The 23937-nt window shown below is 35.7% G+C and overlaps 1 protein-coding gene and 1 long non-coding RNA gene across 2 annotated transcripts in view; one reads left to right on the top strand and one right to left on the bottom strand.

Moving 5' to 3' along the window:
* Positions 1–23937, bottom strand: part of LOC105442401 (MAM and LDL-receptor class A domain-containing protein 1-like) — a 77103-nt gene that overhangs the window by 32467 nt on the left and 20699 nt on the right. The window contains exons 16-31 of the mRNA XM_030994060.1: positions 23005–23279; positions 22244–22325; positions 20734–20883; positions 20136–20290; positions 19306–19378; positions 17949–18062; positions 16945–17082; positions 15979–16132; positions 14802–14913; positions 13306–13390; positions 12365–12433; positions 10690–10833; positions 8995–9506; positions 8743–8922; positions 7518–7602; positions 6090–6236 (exon numbers count right to left, since the gene is read on the bottom strand). Of these exons, the coding sequence (XP_030849920.1) occupies positions 6090–6236; positions 7518–7602; positions 8743–8922; positions 8995–9506; positions 10690–10833; positions 12365–12433; positions 13306–13390; positions 14802–14913; positions 15979–16132; positions 16945–17082; positions 17949–18062; positions 19306–19378; positions 20136–20290; positions 20734–20883; positions 22244–22325; positions 23005–23279 (2475 nt within the window). The remainder of the gene's footprint in view (positions 1–6089; positions 6237–7517; positions 7603–8742; positions 8923–8994; positions 9507–10689; positions 10834–12364; positions 12434–13305; positions 13391–14801; positions 14914–15978; positions 16133–16944; positions 17083–17948; positions 18063–19305; positions 19379–20135; positions 20291–20733; positions 20884–22243; positions 22326–23004; positions 23280–23937) is intronic.
* Positions 881–4931, top strand: LOC115927543. Its single transcript, XR_004065717.1, has 2 exons — positions 881–1326; positions 2647–4931. It is a non-coding gene; the product is annotated as an uncharacterized LOC115927543 (long non-coding RNA).

Here is a 23937-nt window from a genome sequence, read left to right as displayed (position 1 = left end):
TTATCTTAAAGCTTATCTGTACTAGTTTATAGGAGGGATAAGACCATTCAGTAAGGTCATTGGATAGGTGGCTATTTCATCAACTCAGCTCTCAATTAACATGAGAAACAGAGGATCATGGGGGACCAATGGTCACCGATTAGGCATTGTTTTCTATATAGAGGGAGCAAGTAGCTACAAGTGGGACAGTGTGGCTTTAAATCTACAATCTTATTTTCATATTTGGATTCTCTAACAAATAAATATTATCATAAATATACATATTACCGTCGAATGTCTGGGGTTTACCGTAGTTATTTCTTGTTTGTATCATGTTATTCATATATTCTCATATACAAAGATATATTATAACAATCATAATGTATTACCACCATATATTTCAAATTTTTATATTGTAACATATAATACAAATAAACATGCAATATTTGAAACTTTTATGTTAAGACATGCTACATGACGTGTTAGAAGAAGGAGGCGATTATTGCAATGATGTCTTAAGGTAAAATCATGTACAATTATAGATTCTATAAAAGTACAATAAGCAGGACCGACCAGCTGAAGCTCTCCACATGGCCAATCAAATACTTTCTTCTTCTTCTTCTTCTTAGTCTTCTTTTTCCCAGTCTTCTTCTCCTTGTTCTTCTTTTTTTCTATCTCTTCTTCTTCTTGTTATCATTAAAATAAATGATTATTATTATATATTATGGTCACTATCGACATCACCATTCGTTTTATAACAAATATCATGATTATTAGTAGTTTAGATTATGATTATTTTATTATTTGTATCATTGTTATCAAACTATTATTGTAAGCATTATTATCATCGAAACAGGTGGTTGGAGTAATAGTAGTGGCAATATAAGACATATTAGTACACTGTAAAAATTTGCTGTAACTCATGCAGTAAAATACTGTGATTTACAACAGTAATATGTTGTAATAACGATTTTACGATAATTAACTGTATAAGTACGTTGCTGTACAGTATATTGCTGTAAACATCAGTGTCGTAGAGCATGGGAACAAATATCTACAGTAAGCTAGTGTAAAGGAGCGTGCAAAAAGCATTGTGGGATACAGCGCACATGCGCATTAGGCGGATCGGCTGCATATATGCGCGTATGCGTTGCACGTGATTGGCTCCCGCGCTAGCCCGCCACGCCGCGCCGCCATTTTTAATTTTCTGCAAAGATTTGAGCTGAAATATATAGCTGAGCTGGCCGGCCTGATCCTGAGCAACGAATCTGAATCTGTTCTGTTCCTGGTCCTGATCCTCGAGCTGGGATATTGATGACCAATAAGTCAATTCCAAGGGGATCCGAGGTAAGTTACAGATTGCCAATTATCAGAGTCATGATTTGATTTGTATCCCGCTGAAGTGAAGAATTGTCAGACTGTGGAAAGTATAGGGATTGTGTTTGTAATTGTTCCGTCTACGGTATATGTGTACTGTACGTGCTGTGCTGTGGTGTGTGGGACAGAGTCGGTAGTGTTAGTGCAGCACATGACACTGTACTGCAGTACCAGCGTACAGTGTCACTGTCAATGCGATGCCATTGCACATGGATATGCATGCTCACGTTAAATTGGAAATGTCTAACGTCAAGACCATCAAGACTTATAACTTATAGGACACCGCACACACTACGATCGACTACAGCATCAGTCCATCATGAGCACACTGCGTGATCAGTTGAATACGCACAAGTCTAAGCTCATGTAGATCTAGACATCTAGTGTAGTCTACAGCACGTTACTGAAGAAATTACAGCAAAGTACTGGCAATCCTGCTGCATAGTGTAATTTTACTTAAAAGTTAAAATATGAAATAAAATTACAGTAAGTTACTGTAAAATTACTTAGTATTTTACTGTTACTTAGTAATTTACAGTAAGTTACTTTAAAATTACTGTAATTTACTGTAAAATTACTGTAATTTACTTTTTTGAAGGTCGCAGCGTTGTCATAGCAACCAAATAGGCCATTCCGTAACTGGCAGTAAGTTACTGTAAAATTACTGAGTAATTACTGTAAAATTACTGTAATTTACAGTAACTTACTGCTAGTTTACAGTAAATTACAGTAATTTTATTTCATATTAATTTTGAGTACTTGTCTACTGTAATTCACTGTAATTTTAATTTACAGTAACTGTAGGTTATATCTACAGTAAGTTACCATCAATTTTTACTCAAAGTATCTGCCTGTAAACTTTCCTACAGTAAATCACTGCATTTCTTAGAGTAAATTGCTGTTACCGTAGGTTCTTCAAATACTAACAGTAAATTACAGTAATTTTTGTCTTTAAGGATTGTAAATTTGTTTTACAGAAATCTATTGTAGTTTCATTTACCGCAAATGAATGTTAATTTCACTTATGTAGTAACATTCATAGCCGTGAAATCAAATGTTTTTTTGCTGAAGGTTTCGCATACAGTCATCATCAGGAGGCTCGTGACAACTGGTTATATTTGATGAATTTATGTTTTTCTTTCGATTTTCTTTTGTATTTTTTGTCCTTTATCTTTTTTTTTATTATTCATTTATCATTTAAATAACTTTTAATCTGTCAATGCTGTACATAAAAAGTTATGTGTACGTATGCATATTAAAGGTATTGTTTTCCGCTCTTCTTTCTTGCAGTATGCCATGGATTACTGCTGAAGTCACACAGTGTGCATGCTGAAACACTAATCAGACGGATGCTCTACATGGACATCATATACCCATGTACGTTTGTAAGCTATGTAATCATTCTTCTGGATCATTGAAGCGGTTTTCTGAACACTTTTCAGTCCATAGAAATGTGGTGAATTTCGATTTCCCGTGTGGTGTTCCTGGCTGCAATCGAACATTCAGAAATTATTCATCCTTCAAAACCCATGTGCATAGGGATCATCAACCATTTTCAAGAAAAAAAGATGCCCAGTTTTTCTGCGTTTCTACCTGGAATTGTCCACTCTGTGCTGTAAAATGTGAGGAAATCCATGACATACTTTCTCATCTTAGAGTTCATATCAAACACGGAGTTGAAATACGCTGTCCTTTTGCCAATTGCAAAAAACGTTTTTCAGTGAGGTCGTCTTTTGCGTCACATATATCAAGAGTTCACAATAAGTTAGACCAGATTCAGTTAGACTCAACTTCAAGTGAAACTGGTACTGTGTTAACTGAATCCGCCCAAGAAAATAATCAGGAGTTTCCTGGAAGACTGCACTCAAGTGACGAGGAAAGTGTGACAGATGATGAAGTAGATGTATCCGCTGACTCATTCAAACACAGCTTATCCTTGTTTTATCTGAAGTTGGAGGCAAAATTACTACTGCCCAACTCTACAATTCAGGAAATAATTGACACAGTTCAGGATATTCATGCATTAAGCCAACAAAATTTGATACCAAAATTAAAAAAGAAACTTTAAGGAATAGGAATTACCGATGATGAGGTTACCAACGTTTTAACTTTATTTAAATCTGAGGATTTGTTCAGTGCTTCAAATTGTAAAGAATTTCGATCAGAGTCTACAAGAAAATCACATTTTAAAGCAGTTTTTGATTATGTTTCCCCAACTGAGATATATTTAGGAGAAGATCAGTTTGGCAAACAGCGATTTTGCCAATACATTAAAATTCAAGACACACTAAGAGCATTATTCAAGCAGAACTCATTTATCAAAGATTACAAAGAGACTCATAAAGCTCAACCTGCTTTACAAAGGACCATTCTATGTGATGTTTATGATGGCAGAGCATTCCCAAAAGATGAGCCTTTGCATAAAAACTCAGCAGTAACACTCATATTGTACCAAGATTCTTTCGAAGTAGTAAATCCACTAGGCAGTGGGAAAAAAAAACATAAAATTCTAGCTGTGTATGCTACCCTCGCTGATATACAGCCCTACAATAGATCAAACATTGATCATATTTTCTATTTTCTTTGTTCATTGTGCACATTGGTAATTCTATTTCATTAATTTCTGTATATCATGTATATTTTCTTATTGTCAAGTATGTTTTACGGTTTTTGTTATTTTGCACAGCCCCTTTGTAAACCAGCCGAGTAGCTGAATAGGGCTTTTACCGTCAATAAATCAATCAATCAATCAATTGAATGACAGCTCATGAAGTTGAAACAAGTTTCTGTGCAGAATTGGCATGTAAATGAGACAAAAATACAGAAGAATATGAAACACGTATTAAAGATTACAAGTTTAATATAACAGAGCAACTCAAATTAAATGGGGTATTAGTTCAAAAGATAAATTAAACAAAAATAAAGTGAGTAATGTCTTTTGGAGAGATTCTACCAGGTATAGAGAGTTTTCCTTGATTCTGCCAGGTATATGGAGACTTTTCATTGATTGTATTCTGATAGTAGTTGTCGTTTAATAGTGGCTTTAAAGGAAGATAAAAGTGTATAAAATATGTCTTGTTTACAATTGAAGATAATTCTTTACAATAGTTTTTTACAATTCAGAATTTTAAAGTGAACATATTGTTGTCTGTTCGACAAATAATTTTTGACCCAAGAAAGTGCAGTGCCCCTAAGCCATACGTTGTGATTTAGCATATCAATGCCTTAAAGCCGCTATGTCTGCACAATTGCATGTGTTATTCTGTCGTATAATTAAATTAATGCTAGGTCGGGTGAATGATTTTTTTTAAAGCCATATTGGTTGGGATTAAGCAAGTTATGTGTATTTCAGAATTGGTATAATCTAAACAATTTTTTCAAGAATTTTTGAGATACTGGAAGGATGACTATGGGTCTGTAGATTCTTGAGTACTTGAACTTTTGCAGTTTTTAGTGGTTTTACTTGTTTTAATGTTTTACTTGATAGTTTCTTTGCAAGCATTTTCATAATGTTACACTATTTGAGAAACTTGTTTTATGGAGCGTTGATTACCCAATAAAGACTTTAATAATGATTTTTGTGTTCAGAAAGCTTGTTTTTTCCTCAAATTAACAGGATGATGCTGCTAATGTCAAGTTAGAATACTGTACTTATTACATTAACTTAATGTAAATGAGAGAAATAGATTAAAAAAAATAACAGGATGATACTGCTAATGTCACAGTAGAATACTGTACTTAATACATTAACTTAATGTAAATGAGAGAAATAGATAACAAAATAACAGGATGATACTGCTAATGTCACAGTAGAATACTGTACTTATTACATTGACTTAATGTAAATGAGAGAAATAGATACAAAATTAACAGGATGATACTGCTAAAGTCACAGTAGAAAAGCTGTACTTATAACATTAACTTAATGTAAATGAGAGAAATAGATACAAAATTAACAGGATGATACTGCTAAAGTCACAGTAGAAAAGCTGTACTTATTACATTAACTTAATGTAAATGAGAGAAATAACATTAATTTACTGTAGAGAAAAACTTACAGTACATAACTGTAAATACATTTAAATTACTGTGAATAAAATTACATTAATTAACTGTAAGAAGAACTTACAATAAATACTGTAACCTTATACATGAAAATTTCTTTACAGTAAGCTTACAGTATTTTAATGTCTTACAGCAAGTTACTGTTGAAAAACTTACAGGAAGTTACTGTAATGTCAAAGTTACAGTAATTTACTGTGCAACAAAGTTGCCAGTAATTTACTGTAATTTCTACAGTGAAATTTTTAACAGTGTATCATTATCATTATCATAATTATTGTGATTATGATAAGGCCTAGACAAAGATTTTGTATTGCTCTTAGCGATCGACCCAAAAATTGTGGAATCTACGGTCGGCTTTTTTTCTAAACCGTTTTTTAGAAGAAAAAATGTTTAATGAATAACAAAATAAATATTGAAGCAAAAAAATGAGAAATGTCAGCCCAAAGAGGAAGAAAACAAAAAGTATTTATAAGAAGAACATGTTAAATGAATAACAAAATAAGCATTGAAGCAAAAAAAATGAGAAATATCAGCCCAAAGAGGAAAAAAAAAAAGTATTAAACAAAAAAGTTTCCGACCGACTGACCCATGTTTTGGAAACTATATGTCAAGGGCAATACAACAATATTTAGTTAGGCCTTATGCTATTATCTGATTTGGATTCCTACCTTCCATTGTGCCAGTAGAGACGTCTTTAGAAGGTCCGGTATAAGGGGTCGCAGTGGAACCGCTGCCCCAGGTCCAATCAAAGTCATCAGACGTTAGCTGCACATACCCACATAGGTCCTCATACTCGAAGGTGCATTCATGGATTCCTATAATATTTGTATTAATAATAATAATAATAATAACAACATTTATAATGCGCACATATCCACCCCAAGAGATGCTCAAGGCGCCTAACAAGGTAAGTACATTAAACTTAAGAGAACGAAAATAATTTAACATAATTAAATATAATTCAACAACGTTAATTACATCAGATTGTGAAATACACTACGTCTTAACTAAGGAATTCAGACATTAGATAGGTTTTCAATTTTTTGGGGAACAAATTTTGATTGGCTGACATTTATATTTATATTTATATTTATTGACATTTATTTCCTAGGTTTGTGTACGCGTTTTGACGCGTTTTTTGACACACCTGGTTTGTAAAAAAAACGTCGAAACGCGTCATATGTCGCACGAAAACCTAGGTTTGTCGACAAACCTCCTTTGTAAATTCGGGCCAATGTTTATATAAATTATATATGTAACAATGATTTTAACATAGAGTATGCAGTAAATGATTCAGATAATAGAAGGAGGCGAAAACCCGACAGCATAGCTTGAGTTGGGAACGCCCATAATAATATGAAAATGAATTGAAACCTAGATATCTTTGACTGGCTATAATCACGAAGGTCTCCATTGTGGGAAGTATATTCACCATGATTACAAAGGCTCCTGAGAGATCAATTAAAGGGTAATTTACCCCTACAACCCCATTGCATGCCCCTTATAAATAATGTTCAGGGGCCCGTTTCATAAAACTTTTTATCTATAACAACTGCTAAATTTATATGACAAATTTGCTCTCAGCCAATCAGATGCCATGATTCAGTAGCTTATAACAGTAGCTTGTAACTTGTTATTGATAAAAAGTTTTATGAAACAGGGCCCAGATTACGTAATATGTTATTGCAACGTTCGCACATTTCTAAAGGTGATGTACAATGCCCATTGCCTCAGGTTCAATATTCAGATGTACATATAGTTGTAATCGGGATATTTGAAAATTTCCTAGGGTATAAAAATCACTGAGATCTGCAGGTCTACAAGTTGTACCCACAGCGATCTTCTAACTCCAAAGTAAATGGACTCGTACATAGTGTGAAAGTACATTGCAACGTTGAGTGTCTTCATCATATGGAACTTTATAAGAGGGCTTGCGTTAAGAAAAGAATGTCAGATACACTATCTTTCGTCTTCAATTGCAACAGTATGAGTATGCTCTTTCATTGTAATCGAAAAGTGAAAGAATAAACTAGATCCATGAGATTCAGCTCGATAAAGATACAATTAAGAGACAAAGAGAAAAGAATCATTCGTACCTTGGCATTCACCAGCGTATATTGTGACGTCATCTAAAGCCATGTCGCTGTAATAGTCCTTACCAATGACACCTTCAAACACAATCTGAAGGAAAAACAACAACAACATAGGATTGGAATATCTAAGAATTATCAGCCATAAAGGATGTACAATTATAATTGAAAAGGGGCCACGTAGGAGTAAGCAATACAGTTACAGGGAGAAGTATAAACGAAATTCGTTAAGAATAAGCAAAATGATTTGTTTTAATTGTATTTATTCTATCATTTTGATTTACGGTTTATATCAAAGATAAATATTAAGTATAGTTTCCAGAAAGAAGTAAAATTAATAGCAATTAAAAAAACGAACATAGCAAGCCATTGCAAAAATGCACGGAAACAAGAGAGGCAAAGACAGAGAGAAAACATAATACAAGAGTGCAATGACGACAGGAAGAGGAATGCAAAGTTGACGGGAATGGGAGGAAGAGGAAACAAAGAAAACAAAATAAGCACGAAAAATACATGTTCTTAGTTTAATACAAAGAATAACACATTTGGTGCAGTCAGATTCTTTGTTCAAAGTAAGTATAAGAAAGCCTTCAACATATTTTCGTTTCGAAATGCAGAAACAAAGTGAAGCGAGAATAAATTTCTTGTTATTCGCACTCCCTCCTCCTTCATTTTCCGGTACGCCTAACACAAAATGTTTTAATATAATAGTTTTACAATCAAATAATACAGAATAAGAGAACATCTAGGAGGTGAGGTGACAATAATCATGAATTTACACATGAACCTTGTTTTGAGGTTCTGGAGTGCATGTAAACTCTAAATAACATTACGAAAACTGAGGTGTTTCACAAAGACTAATATAGACTAAAGTTGGACTTGAACTATGGAATGCCATTCATGCCACCAGTTGCTCTCATCATTATGATCTTTAGATAACATTTTTTTCAATAATGAAGTATCAAAAAATGTAAAATTCTGTAGATTTGTGACCACAATGTGTACGTCCCTTGAACAATGAACAATGCAAGTATGGTGAGAGAAAACAGTGGCATGAACGGCCTGCCATAGTTTAAGTCCAACTTAAGTCGATCTTAGTCTTTGTGAAACACTCCCAGGAAAAATATTTAAAAATGAATAAAAAATGTAATAGAGATCCCTCCTAGTAAAAAAGAAAGAGGTAATGAGAAAAAAGGAATTGATTTTGCTTGGCGTTAGATATTCTTCTTACCTTGAAGTCTTGAGTTGAGTGGTAATCAGCTTGTCCATGGAACCATTTATCAGACTGATCATCAGACCTGGTCCAGATAGAACCCATCAGATCATCTCCAATCTTAGATATTCTATAGATTCTAACCTTGAAGTCTTGAGTTGACTGGTAATCAGCTTGTCCATGGAACCATTTATCAGACTGATCATCAGACCTGGTCCAGATAGAACCCATCAGATCATCTCCAATCTTAGATATTCTCTAGATTCTAACCTTGAAGTCTTGAGTTGACTGGTAATCAGCTTGTCCATGGAACCATTTATCAGACTGATCATCAGACCTGGTCCAGATAGAACCCATCAGATCATCTCCAATCTTAGATATTCTATAGATTCTTACCTTGAAGTCTTGAGTTGACTGGTAATCAGCTTGTCCATAGAACCATTTATCAGGCTGATCACCAGACCTGGTCCAGAAGGCTCCTTTCAGACCATCACCAATCTTAGATATTTTATATATTCTTACCTTGAAGTCTTGAGTTGACTGGTAATCAGCTTGTCCATGGAACCATTTATCAGGCTGATCACCAGACCTGGTCCAGAAAGCCCCTTTCAGATCATCACCGATCCTGGCCTTGATATTAAGCGTTCCCATGTTTGCACCGTACATATGGAACCAGAAATCAACACAGACCCTTGACATACTGGCAGTGGGAACGATGCCTGACTCCAGATGGGCTATGCTGCCCGGTGCAACCTGTGTTGCCTCCGTGTATATATAATAACCTGTGGAACATGTAAATGGTAGGCCTGTGATTGTGAGAAGGATTTCGTCAGATTTGGGATAATGGTTCGTTTGTTTGTTTCTTCCACATTCTAAAGAAGTCTCATAGTAGAGTTCAGATGAGAATGCATAAACTTATTATAATGACATGGAAATTAATTATAGAACGCATGATAGGTAGTTAAATTCTCTATACGCTTTATATGTTGGACGTAAATTAATACATTGACGTACATTGTACTACTTCAGAACACTATTATTTGTTGGTATTATATATATTTGTCCACAACTTTTATTTTCATAACAGGTTTCAATATTATAAGGAGAAGTAGCAGCAAAAGCAGCTACAGCAGCAGCAGTAGTATAAGTCGTAGTTGTTGCAATATTATTTTAATAATTATCATCAGTAGTAATAGTAGTAATATCACTCGTAGTATTAGTGGTATTACTGCTAGTAGTAGTATTATTATTAGCTGTTGTCGTATAGTATGAGGAGTAGTAGAAGTAGTGGTCGTATATTATTATCATTGTTATTAGTAGCAGTAGTAGTAGTAGTAGTAGTAGTAGTAGTAGTAGTAATAGTAGCTAGTTGCAGTAATATTATTAGGAGAAGTAGTAGTAGTAATAGTAGTAGTAGTCGTAGTAGTAGTAGTAGCTAGTCGTAGTAGTAGTAGTAGTAGTAGTAGCTAGTCGTAGTCGTAGTAGTAGTAGTAGTAGTAGTAGTAGTAGAAGCTAGTCGTAGTAGCTAGTCGTAGTAGCTAGTCGTAGTAGCTAGACGTAGTAGATAGTCGTAGTAGCTAGTCGTAGTAGTAGTCGTAGTAGTAGTAGTAGTAGTATTAGTATTAGTATTAGTAGTATTAGTAGTAGTAGTAGCTAGTCGTAGTAGCTAGTCGTAGTAGATAGTCGTAGTAGCTAGTCGTAGTAGTAGTCGTAGGAGTAGTAGTAGTAGTAGTCGTAGTATTAGTAGTAGCTAGTGGTAGTATTAGTAGTATTAGTAGTAGTAGTAGCTAGTCGTAGTAGCTAGTCGTAGTAATAGTAGTATTAGTAGTATCTAGTCGTAGTAGTAGTCGTAGTAGTAGTTAGTCGTAGTAGTAGCAGTAGTAGTAGTAGTAGTAGTAGTAGTAGAAGTAGTAGTGGTAGTAGTAGTAGCAGTAGTAGTAGTAGTAGTAGTAGTAGTAATCTCACCTGCTCCAGTAGTATGATCCTGGGATGGGCCTGTATCATATGAACCGGTTGGACCTTTTTTTCTCGTCCAATTCATATCATCGTCTACTGATTGTGAGTAGATGCAGAAATCCGCTTCAAAATCACAGCTGTATGGATTGGGAGCTGAGCAAAGGGATTCCAAAAGATTATCATTAATACTTTTATATGTGAGTCACGGATTAAACTCGATTCCTTCAAATTCATTGACAGTCTATGTTTGATTTTGTTTCAGCAGTTTTAGAACACGTTGTTGTTTTACTGACTATATTTGTAGCTGCAAGACATGACCTTTTGGAATTGCATGATAAATGTCATGATAAAATTCTTCTATAACCTTATTTCATTAAAACGTACTCTACCATACTCTACTAGACAGTCCAACCACATTCGAATTCCAAAATATAAGTATGAATTTTCCCGTACCACAATCAAATTTAGTGGTTATAAATTGTGGAATAACATTGGGTCGGATATTTAAAAAAAAAAACGCCCTTCCTTATCTAGTTTTAAAAGAATATATACATCTGATCTTGTTTAATCATACACCCTCTGAGTCTGCAAAGCGGTACGTTTGCCTTGTTTTTTTTTCTTCCTGTTGTACCACTTAATTTATACTTAATTATTTATATAGTTTGGGGACAAGCCTTTGATAGGCCTTTGGCCTTTGTTTGTCCCCCCTACACATTTTGATTATTCTATTCTGTTGTGGTATTTGTTTGAATTGACTTTGTATTGTAAATGTTTGTTATTGTGATTTTTATCATAGTGTGAAATTAAAAAAAAAAAAAAAATGAAACGTGTGAACTTTATATTCCAACAAAGGTAAATCATTAATGGCTTATATCTGGGTAATATACATTTTACAAATATGTTAAATATAACGCTCATTAAAGAGAACAAAATATTTTAATTTGCTATTGTCTCTGCTTTATCTAATATACTATACATTACATCTCTCTCGGTAATTTCCTCTTTATGTCTCGAAAATGTGTACATCTTATTATCTTCTGTCTCTTCTTCTTTAAACCTTCTTGGAATATACATCAGATTGTGTCAGTAACAGTAAATGGTGGAGTTCGCCCACCGCCTCTCATTTTAAGCCCCCCCCCCCCCCCCACACCACACCACAAAAATAATAATAATAAGCGAGGCACAATTAGAAAATAAATGCGAGAACCCCCATGCCCCCATTCTCACCGCTCCCCCTCCCCCCCCCCCCAAAAAAAAAAGCTTTCTCGAACCACTTCTAGGTCATACTTCATAAAACCTAATATCAAGTTACGATAATTGTTTGAAGCTACTGAAATCATTGCATTTTATATGCTATGAGCAGATTTGTCATATATCTGGGCCTTCACTATGGAATACTCTCCCTCAATGGATTAAGAATAGCGGTTCTGCTGAAGTGTTAAAAAACAAGCTTAAGAAATATCTGTTTAATTTAGCTTATAACTGATTACCATAACCGTTCATGTTTGTACCTTTCCTATGTATCGTGAATTTCATCTTGTTTGCACAAGCTGCGCCTTGAGCATTTGACTGTCAAGTTGATTTGGCGCCTTATAAATCTTATGTATTATTATTATTATTATTATTATTATTTGTTTTTGATAACAAGTTTTATGAAACTTGGCTCTGGATTGGCTGATCTTACCGGGTGTGGGTGTCGTTGAAGGAATGGGCGTGGTCTTAGGGGGTAGTAGATCAGCTTCCCTGGGTAACACTAAAATGAGATACAAATAAATCAAAGCATATATTTTGTATACATGTTAATGGCACATACATAAATACAAAAAGTGTCATTGCTTTAATAAGCAAGGTGAATAGCATTTCAAGGTACAGAGAAGAGCAAGAGAAATGGATATATTACAATTTCAAAACAGATGGCACTCTGTTTATCTTAATTACCCACTCCATCAGAAATCTGCTTTTATAAACATTATACATGAAGAAGAATATAAGACAAATTTGAAGCAAACACAGATACTTGAAAAGGCGCAAAACAATTACTATTATTACCAAAAAGGATATAGACAAATAAGAAAACAAATACACTAAAATATTTAAAATAATGTCCGTGGCAAATTGTGAATCAGGCAGATTGAATAAGCAGTTAGGAACTTTTAATTACAAATTAAATATCAAATGCAAAATATATCTGGTGATCATAATACTCTGTAGCTAAAAATCTGTGATGATTATGATTGGGTATCTTTGCCTCAGATTCTATAAAAAAAATCCTTGATTTAGCTCACGCGGCATTCATTATTATAAACATTTGGGTTAGTCAAGAATCCCATGACTCTTACGAGCCGATCGCCTGTCTGATTATCAAAATATCTATGATTGCAAATCAGAAAAAAAAAAAACGTTTTCCCAATGGTTTTTATAACACTAAAGTCTATTGGAGGAAATAAGTATGGTAAAGCCGGTCACTCAAACATGTTTGCTTTGTGAGGCACTTCATGACCATTTTGAAGCACGATTTGTTAAGGGCTTCAATATTAGACCATATCACAGACACTGATAATACGTAGGGCCATGCATCTCAGGCGTAATATTGTTAAACGATGCCTCTTAGAAGACGTCTCTTACCTATACAGTCTCCTGGTACAAACAGGAAGTCATCCAAAGCAATATCACCACGATACCCAGGACCAACAGTTCCGGTAAAAGCGAGCTAGAATATGAAATAGAAATATAAATATACTATGAATATAAAAATAGTAATGACGGTGATGATGACGATAACTACGACTATATCCATTAAAACATCTCAATAAAGAGGCGCTGCAAAGGGCAATACAAGTAAATAAGAGGGAGCTTGACATATAAAGGAGTTACTAAAAAGATAAGCCGGACATTAAGAGGAGGTGTGGGCTACAGAAGATATTACTTGAAGGAATGATAGAAGGGAAACCTTGCTTTCGAGAGGTAAGAACAAAATCTCTTGATAAAGACGATGCAAATCTGCACATCTGCAAAACCGCAAATCTCATCCTGGGACAGTGCCATAATAATAAAAGAATTATCCCTGACTATGTTCAAGATGCCTTCAAAATAATTGTTATTATTCTATTCTTCTGTTATCCAAGCTACATACACACATTCTTCATCCACAAGTATCTAATTTTGCATAGTTCATTGGAAGAGGTATTATCGAATATCAAGGGGGGGGGGGGTATTGCTCCTTCGTTCCCGTAAGAGTCGGCCCATTTTTTACAATGTTATTACAGATAGATTGCCTTGCTCAGATATGCAAAACCACGGTGCTATATTTTAGTTTAGTGACGTATAATATATGTATCTTATAACACGGAACTTATTTCTTACGCGTAAGACCTTTGTTTTGCGTGATTGCCATTCATTTACACACAACAACAACAAACTGCGACGGTGTTTCTCGGCGGTTTACCGCGTAATGTCTGAGCGGGCCTTTAAAGCTAATCTTGAGCTCTGGAATGGGAATCGCATGTCGAGAGAACATTGGTTATCCTGCAGATAAAAAACCTCACACAAACTTGCTGGAAATTATCTCCAATAAAAACCACAACTCTCATTTGCACATATTGACCTTTGTTAAGCACACATGTCGGGCCTACTTACCTTGATTTTCTATGCTCATTACTCAGCCCCTATACATTTTCTACAAAAATCTTTGGCACATGTCATTTATTTGTAATCTTGAACATTCAGTGTAAGTTTTGCTGTATTATGTGAGAATTGATTTGCTATCATTACCAGAACTCAAGCTTATCTTGAATGTGTATCCTTTTTAATAGTAAGAACGTGAACACACGTGGGGAGTTTTTCACAAAGACTAAGATCGACTTTGAGTTTGACTTAACTATGGCAGGTCATTTATGCCAATGGTTGCTCTCACCATTGGTCTCTCAATTATGATCTTTAGGAAATATTTGTTTCCTCCAAGAATAAACTCTAAAAAAGGTAGATTCTGAAGATTTGTGACTACAATTTGTAATTCTCTTCAGAAACCAATACTAGGAATGGTTAGAAGAACTAGTGGCATGAACGGCCTGCCATAGTTAAGTCAAACATAAATTTAATCTTAGTCTTTGTGACACACCCACCAGGTTGCTTCCTTGGATTGGGATCTGTCCTTGAAGCCAGGTTGTTTGGTCTGCATTCTGACTCCCTCTCAACCTCCACACGAACTCTACAATCCCAGTAGCACTAGGTGACCTGTTTAACATTTCAAAGCAAAAAGGAGTCCAAATATAAATCATTTCATATTTCGTTCGACTTTAAGTGTTGTTATCCGTTTCCGAGATTTTTTAAACAATATAAAAACATTTTTATGCTTACTTCTAAAGTTTTATAATGAGTTTGTATCACCATAAGAAATATTCAAAATAAATGGGAACAATATATATTAAAGCCTAATTTGAAATAACAAAATGATGTACCTTCTTTTATAATAATTCTTACCTAATCAATTCCAGCTCCGCAACCTCGTCTCCAAACATAATTATGAAACCAGGAAGGTATCATATTACAAAAGGAAGTCCTAATACTCCTTACCTAATCAATTCCAGTTCCACAACCTCGTCTCCACACATATTGAATCAGGAAAGTATCATATTACAAAAGGAAGTCATAATACTCCTTACCTAATCAATTCCAGCTCCGCAACCTCGTCTCCACACATATACTCCTTACCTGATCAAGTCCAGCTCCGCAACATCGTCTCAACGCATGTACCCCTTACCTAATCAATTCCAGCTCCGCAAACTCGTCTTCACACATATAATCCTTACCTAATCAATTCCAGTTCCGCTACCTCGTCTCCACACATATAATCCTAACCTAATCAATTCCAGTTCCGCAACCTCGTCTCCACACATATAATCCTAACCTAATCAATTCCAGTTCCACAACCTCGTCTCCACACATGTAATCCTTACCTAATCAATTCCAGTTCCGCAACGTCGTCTCCAAACATATAATCCTTACCTAATTAATTCCAGCTCCGCAACCTCGTCTCCACACATATAATCCTTACCTAATTGATTCCAGCTCCGCAAACTCGTCTCCACACATATAATCCTTACCTAATTAATTCCAGCTCCGCAACCTCGTCTCCAAACATATAATCCTTACCTAATTAATTCCAGCTCCGCAATCTCGTCTCCACACATATAATCCTTACCTAATCAATTCCAGCTCCGCAATCTCGTCTCCACACATATAATCCTTACCTATTCAATTCCAGTTCCGCAACCTCGTCTCCACACGTATAATCCTTACCTAATCAATTCCAGTTCCGCAACGTCGTCTCCAAACATATGAAACCAGAAGGTGAAGCAAGCCATTTCATTATCAGCTGTTTCAAACACGTTATAGACGTGCGCTAATTCACCCAGTACTCTAGGTGCACTCGTATCGAAAAGGAGGTAGTGGCCTGACAAAGGAACAATACAAAACATGAACCAGAGATGCTAAATTCATTTGTTATCATGATAATTCTTCTTTGGGTATCTATTTGCATTTCCAAAAACAATAAATTGGCCTTAGTCAAATATTTTGTTCCCACTTAAAAAAGAAAAAAGAAAAAAGGTGTTCAATCTGTTCACTCTAGCCGCAGATTTACATATATTTGCACTGGGCCCTTGGTATCGGGGGGGGGGGGGTAGGCTACTATAGTGTAAACTCCAAAATGTAAAATGTATACGTAATCAACCCATGCTTTTTTTAATAATATTTTTCCTAAATTATCATTAAAATTATAATTATGATACTGTAATGTTTATTCCGAAATTCAGACTCTTATCTACCGAAAACCGTTATACAGAAGTTGTTCGAAAACATGAAACAATGTCTCACTTTCCATAAGAGAATTAATCTGTGTGTGCAGCGTTTTGTAATTGCAGTGAAAAGGCGATATATCTTTATCTTTTGGATTGCATCAGATTGGATTGGATTGGATTGAATTGAATTAGATTGGATTGAATTCGATTGAATTCGATTGGATTGGATTTGATTGAATTGGATTGGATTGGATTGATTTGAATTGGATTGGATTGAATTCGATTGGATTGGATTGAATTGAATTGGATTGGACTGAATTGGATTGGATTGAATTGAATTGGATTGGACTGAATTGGATTGGATTGAATTGGATTGGATTGGATAAGATAGGATTGGATTGGATTGAATTGGATTGGATTGGATTGAATTGGATTGGATGGGATTTGTTTGGATTGGATAACCTACCGGCTTCTGTCTGTCTGGTATGATCATAGGCCGGACCGGTGGCTGATGTAGAAGCTTGACCTCTCCATCTGACCCAGTCAAAATCATCTCCTTCTGAGTTGACCCAACCACACCAGCTACTCTCAAAGTCACAATCAACTGCAAAGAAATGTCAACCATATTAAAAGGAGTGGGTAAGTTTGCCTCAATTTCTTAAATAAAATCCTTGATTTAGCTCATGCTGCAATCATAATTATAAACCTTTAGGTTTTTCAGGAATCCCATGACTTTTACAAGCCGATCGCCTGTCTGATTATTATCAAGATATTTCTCGACTTTATACTCATATTGTTGCCCAGGCGAGTACGCAGGGGGGGGGGGGTATTTTTTTATTACTCCCTCCCTTGAGGTGAAAAATGAGGGAGGGGGTTAACCCTCAAAACATCCCCAACCCACCCCAGCGTACGCGCTTGGGCTACAATATGAGTGTTAAGTCGAGAAATTGACGGTTGCTATCATCAAAATGCCCTCCCCGTGCATATATGTATTCATTTTTCTTTTTTTTAATGGTTTATTTCATTCGAAAACATTCGCGGCCCGAGAGCCGAATTGCAATTTCTTTTACAATGTATACGTCAGTTACAAAGTAAAAATACGGGTAAAACATATGCATGGTAACATTATGGTAGTAAAATTGCAATTCTTCTTGTACATACATTATATAATTGTGCTTATGGTAAAAGTCAATTCACGCACACGTGATCCATTTAGATGCTTCTCATTGGCTCCATTCGTCAACGCATTTTATCATACACTTTATGTCATCATATCATGAGGCGTTTTAGAACGCAGCTTTACTTTTCAATTCGGAATTGGATTCAGTTAGCATTTGATAATACGTGAACAAAAATGTAAGTTCTTCAATTTAAATTAACCTTAATATTACATTCCTGGTATTAGGAAATGTAGAACCTTTTTCGGCAGACAATATTATTTCAAAGGTCAGAGTAGCAAAGGTCACTCACCACATCGTCCTGGTGTCATGGAAACCGAGTCGAGAGCTAAATCGCCTTCATCTCCGCTGGTATAGTAACCAGTAAAGTACATCTCATAGCCATTGGCAGTGACCTCCACTTGACCTGCATAGTCAAATCCATTCAATTAGTTCAATTAAATTTAATTTAATTCAAGTCTATTCAATTAAATTTAATTCAATTAAATTTAATTCATTTCAAGTCAATTCAATACTTTTCATTTGAGTTCATTTCAATTTAATTTCCTCCGCTTAATTTCAGTTCAATTCAATTCAATTTAATTAAGCTAAATTCAATTAAAATCAAATGTGCTCTATTTCGTTCGATTAAAATCAAGTCAATATTAAATGTTTTCCATTCTGAATTAACAGGATTGCAAAAGCTTTCGAGTACATAGAATATGGCATTTTCAATAACTTTGTCGATTAGTCCACATTTCAGTGAGGTATTCAGTAATCTGAACTTGAAAAAACTTTGAAAATGCTCTTGAAATTATTTCTCGGAAATCTTTGCGATAAAGTAATTTTTACAATTTTAAAGAGCACTCAAATGACATGTAGATATTAAGGTCTCGACAGCAATTTCTTCCATGTTCTTTTACTCATTCAACAAATCTCGAATATTTCTTCTTTTTTTTTCTTCATTTTGCTTCAGAGCAGTTCTTTCACAATGTAATACTCATCTTCAATTATAATAATATAAATAAAAATAATGATAATGATAATTATAATATTATTTACTATACAACAAGAAATCTAGGATTATCCCTCGTCACCTTCAACTCAACAAACTTGATAATAATAATAATAACAATGATAATACAGAAATCACCTACTACGTTTCTAAGCGCTTAATAACATTGAAATTACTATAACCCTGGTCATCGGATAAAAATGCTAATCAGGCCAAGTGCTTTTTTACAGGCGCACACGTACCAGCCCTACCACACCAACGTCCATATCATACTGGCTACCCATTTCACACCTGGGTGGAGAGTGGCAAATGGAGATTAACATCTTGCCAAAGTAAATTAGTGCCTCGGAAGGACTCGAACAATGAACCATGTGATCCATGTGGAGAGCCATTTGTAGCCTTAAATGAAATATATTCAACAACAAAAAAAAACTAGTATTTTAGACTTTTCTTAAATTCCACATCAAGAACATGAAATCTCTCTGATGATAGAAAATATGAAAGATTTGAATCAACATTTTATGTCTTTTAAATTAATTTTTACCAAATATTTTCAATGATGCTAACGGCTTTCCATACTTTTTAAGTCCAACTTAGAGTTAAGTTGGACTTAGAATCTTTGTGAAACACCCCCTAGCATTGCAATGTAGCTTACCTTCCTTCCATTCGTTGCCCTGATTCCCTGATAAAGTCGCTAACGTGTTTTGAACGAAATTCATATCACGGTACTACATAGGAAATATAAAACAACAAAACAGACAGAAATGATACAGCAAAAAAAAAATCGTCTCTTGAGAGGCGGAATGGCTTTAACTCAGTATACTTTAACCTATATATTATTGCCCTCCTGTCTCTCAACATGCGAGGTACATTTATAAAGCGCTTAATAGAAGGTTTATTAGCGCTTAACAAAACATATACAAGTAATACTAACCTACAAATTACAACAGTATTATACATGGTATATAATGACAAGTTCCTATTAAATAACAATCATATAATAATAATAATAATTAAAACGATAACAATATTATATTTGTTTACCCAATGTTATTATTCCTGAGAGCAGACAATTATCACTACCCCAGCAAGTTCTACTTACACCTGGGTGGAGAGTGGTAAATGTGAATTAATTTCTTGTCGAAGGACATTAGTGCCAGGCTTGAATTCAACTCCTTAACTCTTGGATCGAATGAACCACTATACCATAAAATGGTCATATGTTAGAAACGGCTCTTATTTCTTTACTCTTTATTCCGGCTATAGAAATATTTGAAGAGAAAATTATTAATGTACCGAAGCAAAGTATCTCTGTTGACCAAACTGATGTACAGGAAATAAATACCTTCAAATTGATTAACATCGTCTAGCTGGTTGGTTATACAGAAGATAGACATTTATATGTTCATTGGACACAATACTTTCTTCTTTATGGTAGGGGGATTTGTTAATATTAAGTTTGAAACGAATTGAATATTGACTTACTCCAACTTGGAATATCCCGGCATCCCGTCCAAACATATGGTAGTAATACCTCCAACAAACGGTTTGTGTGGTTTCCATGGAAACATGAGGGCTGAAAAGCCTCGCAGAATTACCATAAGACCGTTTTCCAGAGAGCTCCGTATACATGTAATGACCTGCGAGGGTGTGTATTTGCACAAAAATAGAAATAATATTATTAATTTTAAATTTTTACCCAGAGTAACCACATAAATAAATAAACGCATTCACTGTTTGGCTCCTCCCTAACTATCTGAACTTATAACTATACGGTAACCATCCAGCTATTCCCTTCGCTCCTCTAGCTCAAAGCATCACACTGAACCACCCATCTCCCAAGATGCTACACACACTTGGTGACAGAGAATTCACAGCTGCCGCTCCTAAACTGAAGAATAACCTACCGATATCTCTTCGTAACCAACAATATGTCAATATTTTCAAGCAATATCTAAAATCTATCCTCTTCTGGTAACAATATAACTGCATGTGAAATGTGAAACCAATAAACTCAAACTCAAACTCAAACTCAGATCAATCATATTAAATTTGTCTGAGGACAGCCAACTAGTATTCTCACCAAAGGTGGTGCCGTATGTGACGTCAACAGAGGGTCCAGTATTGGAAGTGGGCGTGTCCCCAGACCAGAAGGTCCAATCAAAGTCATCCCCGATCGTGTCTTGGACGTAGCCACAAATCTGAGGATCCTCGAACTCACAGCTCAACGTCCCTATCAAATAACAAGAATTTAATATCATCTTTCACATAATCATTAACTTATCCAGTTATAAGTTAATTAAATTATTTATAATGCTAAATATATTACTCATTACGGATATAAGCTCACGCACGCCAGCTATTAGGGACTTTTAGATTTGCGTGGACTAATACTGTGACGTCCATTCAAGGCAGTGCATTAAGAGGACGTCGACCGTAGCAATCCACATTGTCTTCGAGCGAATCTAAAAGTCCCTAATCTCCACTCCTGACGACGGATAGTCAACCTGTTTGAAACGTCGAGCCACTCCCGTCACCCATCCTCTCCGAGCGCTATAGTTCTCCTTAGAACTATAAGCTAAGAAAGATAACCAACAGTCTTTTTCAAGACTATACCAACAGTCCTTTTCAGGACTACACACCCTCAAGAAAGATTACCGAGAGTCTTTTTCAGGACTCCTCAATCCTCCCCCTCTCTTTCACATGGTGCACCCGCAAGCCTACTGTATATTGCGGATATAGTACCGAAAATAATAGCGCTGGTGACATTCGTTTGTCTTGCAATGTATGGTCAACAAGGGATCAAAAGATCACGACGTTTCGTGCGCCGCTGCAACACTTCTTCGGCGCACGTCGTGATCATTTGATCCCTTGTTGACCATACATTGCGAGAAAAACGAGTGTCGCTAGCGATATTATTTTCGATTATTCATTTCTTCATTCATTTATTTATGCATTTAGTAGTTGCTAAATTTGCACTGGGTAGAATTATCAGTAGCAAAGCTGCTTTCCACAATGGCCGTGTTGGCCGTAGACTAAAGAGAAGGTTGAGTTCTAGGAAGAGGTGAAAAATAATTTGTGAGCGTTATCATCGCTATTATGCAAGTGTGGAAGAACATCACAGAAAAAAATATTCCCTGAAAAGCATGGCTTTTCAAATGCCTTCATATTCTAAACATGACAAGTAGCAGCTTAAAATGAGGGCCAATTTTAGTGGCACATCTTTGTGAAGTCTCAGATACATCTTTCTGTGTACGGCGCTTGTTCCTTTAACCAAGACTGGGCAATAATTGTAATCATTTTGATGGCTCAAGAACCTTGCAGTACACACCAATACGTACATGCTACATTATCAACTTTTTTTCTGATCGACTCCACACCATTTCTTTCACAATGCAATCGCATGACCAGAACTCATCTTTTCTTTAAATATGTTAACAACATGTAAAAAATATGTATATATATATATATAAATATAGATAATATAGATAAGATAATAGATAATGAGGTATTACGTAACCTGAACTTGATTTATATTCAATTGCCTCTGAGTTTATTTCTTGAAAGTTCTTGCGATCATCTTTTATACTTACGTTGACAGTCTCCTGAGTACATGCTGATATCGTCGATAGCTATATCGCCCTCGTGCCCATAGACGATGCCTTGAAACACCAACTATGATAATACAATTAAAAAAAGGAAGGTGACATAAAAACGGACTATAACCTCTGAACAATAACACTCTGAGGACTATAACCTCTGAACAATTACACTCTGAGGACTATAACCTCTGAACAATTACACTCTGAGGACTATAACCTCTGAACAATAACACTCTGAGGACTATAACCTCTGAACAATTACACTCTGAGGACTATAACCTCTGAACAATTACACTCTGAGGACTATAACCTCTGAACAATTACACTCTGAGGACTATAACCTCTGAACAATTACACTCTGAGGACTATAACCTCTGAACAATTACACTCTGAGGACTATAACCTCTGAACAATTACACTCTGAGGACTATAACCTCTGAACTATTACACTCTGAGGACTATAACCTCTGAACAATTACACTCTGAGGACTATAACCTTTGAACTATTACACTCTGAGGACTATAACCTCTGAACATTTACACTCTGAGGACTATAACATCTGAACATTTACACTCTGAGGACTATAACCTTTGAACTATTACACTCTGAGGACTATAACCTCTGAACAATTACACTCTGAGGACTATAACCTCTGAACAATTACCCCTTATGCCAATCACAGCCATGAGTAATAACACCGACAAATAAAAACCAATGAATTAGATAAGGAGTGAATTTAAGTAGTACCTACCCTGAATGAATCTGGTTCGCCTACGACCAGTGTTCCTGACATCCATTGGTCACCTACTTGACCACTCCGTGTCCATAGTACTGACCCAATGTCCGAAGGTCCGGCGGACTCGCGACGCGTGAGGACATTCAATGTCCCCACTTCACGGCCAAACATATGGTACCAGAAATGAAGACATAGTCGTGTGGTGAGGTCAATGACCGGACTGAGGAGACGGGTTTCCATACCTGCCATGTTAGGGCTTGATGCCTCCATGTACATGTACCAGCCTTCAGCTACAGGGTATCGAAGAGGGACAGAAATATCTTGTTATCAAAATTTGTAATAATAATCATGGTCTTGTTACCAGGGGGTTGAATAAAACTGACCATTGATAGTAACTTTGCCATCAATGGCATCTACCATAATAATAATAACAATAGCTCGTTTTTATATAGCGCTTTTCAGGACCGGAGGCCCTCTCAACAGCCAATCAAATTTAAGGTTTCTGTCGTGGTAGTTACCATTGATGGCAAAGTTACCATCAATGGTAAGCTTTGTGCAACGAGGCCCAGGGATGCCTCAGCAGCAGCATCAATGCTGATCTTCCTCATTCAGGACGTTAGTGCCGGGCTGGGATTCGAACCCTTAGCCCTTGGATTGCGAGTCAAGTGAATAAGCAACTATACCATGACACCTCAGCGTCGCTTTACCTCACTTTTCCGACTATTGCTTAGCTCCACCATTTATTCCACACTCGGTAAAACTCAGTAACATAGTATATCTGCGAGCTTTCAACGAAGTAATTCAAGATATGATAGAGTTTGCGATCTTGAGTTGTTGTAAAGCTAAATGTGATAATTTCATTTTTTTTGGGGGGGGGGGGGGGGAATTATATTTAATCAAGACTTTTGCAAGATGCCCTTAATTTAATAATTAGTAAAATTTAGTTTT

Source organism: Strongylocentrotus purpuratus, unplaced genomic scaffold (assembly GCF_000002235.5).
Source record: "Strongylocentrotus purpuratus isolate Spur 01 unplaced genomic scaffold, Spur_5.0 spur5_scaffold_20, whole genome shotgun sequence".
In the NCBI taxonomy this organism is placed as follows: domain Eukaryota; kingdom Metazoa; phylum Echinodermata; class Echinoidea; order Camarodonta; family Strongylocentrotidae; genus Strongylocentrotus; species Strongylocentrotus purpuratus.
Note: the sequence above shows the minus strand (reverse complement) of the source record. Positions and strands in the feature narration are given on the sequence as shown.